Source organism: Zalophus californianus, chromosome 12 (assembly GCF_009762305.2).
Source record: "Zalophus californianus isolate mZalCal1 chromosome 12, mZalCal1.pri.v2, whole genome shotgun sequence".
Taxonomy (NCBI): Eukaryota; Metazoa; Chordata; class Mammalia; order Carnivora; family Otariidae; genus Zalophus; species Zalophus californianus.
In genome coordinates, this window is record NC_045606.1 from 72,442,072 (window position 1) to 72,447,843 (window position 5,772).

Genomic DNA, 5,772 nt, shown 5'->3' on the forward strand with positions numbered 1-5,772 from the left:
GGTAGATTACTTATTTTTGTACCATGAAGGTCTTTTTCTGGGGCTCTGTCTAGTTCTTCCATTTGGAACATATTCCTCTGTTTCCTCATTTTATTTGACTCTCTGTGTTTGTTTCTAGGTATTAGGCAAAGCAGCTACCTCTCTCAGTCTTGGAGTGGCCTTGTGTAGGTGATAAACTTTATTCAATCTTGCCTTAGCTCTCAGTCTTCTCTCTAACCTTCGTGATTGTCTAAGTTGTCTTATTCTTGATATGTCGAATGGGGGCACTGAGGGCTCCAAGATCTGATAGTGTCCCAAGGAGAGGAATCTCATTTAGCATCTAGTTTTAGGCTGGCAGTAGGAGAATACCATGACCACTTGTGCTTGCCAGCCCCAGCCAGGAAAAGACAGGGTGTCACAACTGCCTGCACTTGCCAACTTTAGGTAGGGAGCAGGAGAATGCCATGACCATTTGCACTTGCCTGACCCAGCCAGAAAGCTGGGAGTGCTGCAACCACCCACTCTCTGGCTTCAGCAAGGCAGCAGGATAATGCTACAACATTTTGCCCCACCTATCTTAGCAAGGTGGTGGGATGGTGCCACATATGGTCTTGCGCATCTGTGCTCACAGTCTATAGATTGTCTTTTCACTCTCTTTGGCAGAGAAGAAGGTTTTAATTTTAATAAAGTCCAGCTTATCAATTCTTTTTTTCATGGATCATGTCTTTCTTGTTGTATCTAAAAAGTCATCACCATACCCATGGTCACCTATATTTTCTTCTATATTATCTTATAGCAGTTTTATAGTTTTACGTTTTACATTTAGGTCTGTGATCCATTTTGAGTTAATTTTTGGGAGGGGTATTAAGGTACCTCTCTAGATTCATCTTTTTGTATTTGGATATCTACTTGCTTCACCATCATTTATTGAAAAGACTACCTTTGCCCTATTGTATTGTTTTTGCTCCTTCATCAAAGATAAGTTGACTATATTTATGTGGGTCTATTTCTGGACTCTCTATTCTGTTCTACTGATCTATTTGTCTATTCCTTTACCAATACTACACTGTTTTGACTACTGTAGCTTTGTAGTAAGACTTGAAGTTGGATAGTGTCTAACTTCAAACTTAGTTTTTCTCCTTTAATATTGTATTGGCCATTCAGGGCGAAACAATCTCTCTTTATAAAGCTTACCATTATCTAGATAGTCAAATTAATCAAGGATAATGCAAATTAGTAAAGCTATAGGCCTATCACACTCATGAACACAGGTGCAAAATTTCTCAATAAATATCATCAAATTTAAGTAATGTACAAAAATATAATATGACCAATTTGATTTCAATTCAAAAAATGTAAAGCTGGTTTAATATTGGAAAATTTTTTTAAATGTGAGTCTCTGGATTAACAGATTAGAAAATAAAATCATATGATATCTCAAATTCCATCACCAATTCCACTATATATGAAACTTAATATATGGCAGAGAATAAAATAACCATCACAGATCAGTGGCAAAAGGATGCCTACTCACAAAATTCTACAGTGATAATTGTTTGTGTGTATGTCTGTATGTGTGTTGTACATACCTCACACGCACACATCAACATACAAAAATCAATTACAAATGGACCATCCACATGAGAATATCTTTATGCCTTTGGGGTAGGAAAGGAAGGGAAAAGTTTACTAAACATGATCCAAAAGCACAAACCATGGGTTAAGATGATAAATTCCACAAGAGTTTAAAATAAACATAGTAAAAAGAGGGGAAAGAGAAGTGATAAACTAATTGCTTATATCTTCATTACATACTAACAAAGGATTAATATTCATACGATATAAAGAACTAAAATCAATAAGAAACAAATAATTATGTAGAGAAATGGGGAAAAATATGAATAGGCATTTCACATTGAGAAAACACAGTGGTATATCAACAAGTGAAAAGATGCCCAACTTCATTACTGATAAGTAATAAATGAAAATCCAAACTATAATGAGGCACTACTCTATAACCATTCAACTGGCAACATGAAGAAGTTGGATGATACTAAAGGTGACAAAGATGTAAAGTAAAAACTGTCTCAGCCACTGCTGGTAAAAATGCAAACTGCTATATTCACTTTGGGAAAGTTTAGTAGCACCTGTAAAAACAAACATGCACATAACACATGATATGGTAATTTTACTCTTATACGTGCACCTGGAAGGACAGTATGAACAGCTGGACTGTAATTTTTCCTTCAGCATCAGGGATAGGGAGATTCTGACCCTCGCAACACTAATAAAAGGAATATATAAAAGTGTACAAAGTCCAAGGTAAATGACAGTCCCAATGATGCTGCTATGTACTGAGCCAAACATGTGATCATCAAGATTGTTCACTGGATGACTGACATACAGCTACACAAAAGGATGGAAGCTAGTAATATATGCCTTAGGGGGTTACATGACTATCAAGGTATAAAAGCTGATGGGACTCTAAATCTGATGGTAATCATTACCTCAGATGGTCCACAAACATTCAGCTTCATCTTCTCTGACTACGTGTTCCCTTCATACAAAGTGTCAGTGGCATGAAAAGCAACTTCTAGAAGTCAAGTGACCCCTGCTATGCTGTTGTTATATATGCTTTATTGACTGCCCTTATCCTTTCTAAAAGCTACATAAACTTGATTCAGGGTGAAACCTATTGGGTTTCATAGTCTGTTTATCAGTTCAAATCCAAGATTATTGCTGCTCTTCAGGCAAAATGAGAGTTACAATATTCTACAGAGACTCTTATGTATACCAAGACACAGTTATAAGAATGTTTTTAGCATCATTATTTATAATATCAAAATAAAAATGGAAACAATAAAATGTCCATCAATAGAAGAAAGAATAAATAAATTGTATTATATGCACGTCTTGGATACTATACAGCAGGAGAAAAGCAGTTAAGAGCACTAGAGGGGAGGCTGTCCATGTGATTAGGCTTGCTAATTGGTGCTTATCAAAGTTAGGCTCTTATTCTCGCACAAACACTGGGAGATAGGGACACAATCTTTCTTGCCGATACATTTCAAAAGAGATGGCTCCTAGAGCCTTGAGAAAGACAGTCCTCTGTCGTAAAAGTGGCAAGGGGCCACTTATATGTGGCCCCTTTGCATATATACGAAGATTTATATCCCAAAGAGGCAGAGAAAGAATTTGCAACCGCAAGTTTTCTAAAGTAAATGCTCTAAGAAAAGTAAGGGGCCTATGGCCAGGTAGAAACCTATCTAACAGTTAGTCAAGCTGAAGGGAATGTTAATTCTGTCTTGGTTACTACTCTTTTTTTTTTTTTTAAGTTTTTATTTAAATTCCAGTTAGCTAACATACAGTGTAATATTCATTCCAGGTGCACAATATAGTGATTCAACACTTCCATAAAATACCCGGTGCTCATCACAAGTGTACTCCTTATTGCCTACCACCTATTTCACCCATTCCCCCAGCCACTTCCTCTCTGGTAACCATCAATACATGTTCTCCATAGTTAGAAGTCTGTTTCTTGGTTTACCTCTCTCTTTTTTCTCTTTGCTTATTTGTTTTGTTTCTTAAATTCCACATATGAATGAAATCATATGGTATTTGTCTTCTCTGACCAACTTATTTTGCTTAGCATTATACTCTCTAGCTCCAACCACGTCATTGCAAAAGGCAAGATTTCATTCTTCTTCATGGCTGAGTAATAGTCCGCTCTGTGTGTGTGTGTGTGTGTGTGTGTGTGTGTGTGTGTGTGTGTGTGTGTACCACTTATTTATCCATTCCTCAGTCAATGGACACTGGTCTGTTTTCATAATCTGGCTACTGCAGATAATGTTGCTTTAATGTCCCTTTGAATTAGTATTTTTTTGTATTCTTTGGGTAAATACCTAGTAGTGCAATTGCTGGATCACAGGGTAGTTCTATTTTTAACTTTTTGAGGAACCTCCATACTGTTTTCCAGAGTGGCTGCATCAGTTTGCATTCCCACCAACAGTGCAAGTGGGTTCCCCTTTCTCCATATCCTCACCAACAACTACTGTTTCTTGTGTTGTTGATTTTAGCCACTCTGATAGGTGTGAGGTGATATCTCATTATAGCCTTGATTTGTATTTCCCTGATGATCAGTTACAGTTAACATCTTTTCCTGCATCTGTTGGCTCTTGTACCCACAGTCTCTTCTCAACAAAACAATCTTACTGATCATGTTGCTCCTCTGCTCAAACCCTCCAACAGCGTTCTCTTTTCCTGGAATATTTTTACTCTAGATTTCCAGTTGACTGACCTCCCAACTTTATTTTAAGACAATTATTCCCTCTTCCCTGACCTCACACTCCACACTCTCACATCCACAACTGCCTTTTCCTTGCTCTATTTTCTCCTTTACCTTTAGTGTTTTAGTACCTTCTAAAATATGATATAATTTATACAGTATGTTTATTGTTTACTGTTTGTCTCAGCTCACTGGAATATTAGCTGCATGAGGATGGTGGTCTTTGTTTTGTTTTCTAATCTATCTTGTGTACTGAGGACAGTGCCTAGCACATGCTATTCACTGAATAAATATTTGTTGGATGAATAATCCCTGATCCATGCCTCAGGAAAAAAAAAGGTAACAATTCCTTCAGAAGACAGCATCATTACATTAGCTGTTACCATTCAGGAGTTAAGTGTATTTTTATTTAAGAAATTAAATTCAAATAGTAGCAGTTGGGTATGTAAGTGGTACATGTCACTATATCAGGAGTTTATGTTTATAGTGTTCCAAGAATAAGACCAAAGTTACAGAAATGAAGAGATACTTGTCCTAGAATTTACAAATGATAGCCTAAACGTCGCTAGCTCCTACCCAGTAACCATATGGTTAAATATTTCTGTGGTTTTACTTGTTTGTTTTGCTAAATTCTGCTCATCCCACTTTCCCCAAAGGCCATGCTTAACCTGGCAAAATGAAATATGGTATTTATTTTCCAATTAACTCATATAAAACTACCTGATGTTTGAAAAATTAAAGAATTGGAGAAGAATTTTCCTGATTGGCTGTTTTATTAAAATGAATGCATTGGCAAATTACTTTACACTTAGCTAAGCTAGGCCTAAGCTAATACTACTATTTCCTGTACAATCATGAACAATTAAAATGAGAAACCAAAGATCGCTTTTATTTAAGGATCTAGATTTACATTCTAATTTAGCCATTTCAAATTTAGCTCAGATAAAAAAATAATGTGTAGGGGTTCGTGCTTCCTGAAAATATTGGGATGCTCAGATATAAATACATCTTAATTTGAAGTACAGACCTTTGCTATTTGGGGCCAGATCTCTAATTAGTTACATTCTACAGTTTTAAGATATGTATGTGTACTAATGCACACTCAGGGTTTCATCATTACCGTCACTCATTTCACAAGTGTCCTAAGTCACATTTTTAATGTGGGCCTCCAGAGATGAAAAAGCTAGTGCTTTTCCACAAGCTAATCCACTGTACATTGCAATCCTTTCCAAATTCATATCACAGTTTCTCATTTAAGTGACCTTCTTTTTGAAATGACAGAAGAGCAAAGGTTCTTTCCAGGTGATTATAGGCACATAATATTATTTTTGCAGAGCAAAATGATTTTAATTAGAAAGTCATAATGTTATTACATATGACCGTGATAGCTAATAGTATCCCTACATATAATGTGAACTTAAATATTTCTGCATATTCTGAACATGCAAATTGAGGTAAAAATCTAGGTGAAATATTGTTTAGTTTATGTTGTGCCTGTCACAAATGCA

The 5,772-nt window shown here is 36.2% G+C and overlaps 1 protein-coding gene across 1 annotated transcript in view; it reads left to right on the forward strand.

Annotated features, from left to right (window-relative positions):
* The first annotated feature begins 2,013 nt into the window (after nt 1-2,013).
* LOC113911057 (ATP synthase membrane subunit DAPIT, mitochondrial-like) overlaps nt 2,014-5,772 on the forward strand; it is a 7,525-nt gene continuing 3,766 nt past the window's right edge. The window contains exon 1 of the mRNA XM_035723219.1: nt 2,014-2,049. Coding sequence (XP_035579112.1) covers nt 2,014-2,049 — 36 coding nt within the window. The remainder of the gene's footprint in view (nt 2,050-5,772) is intronic.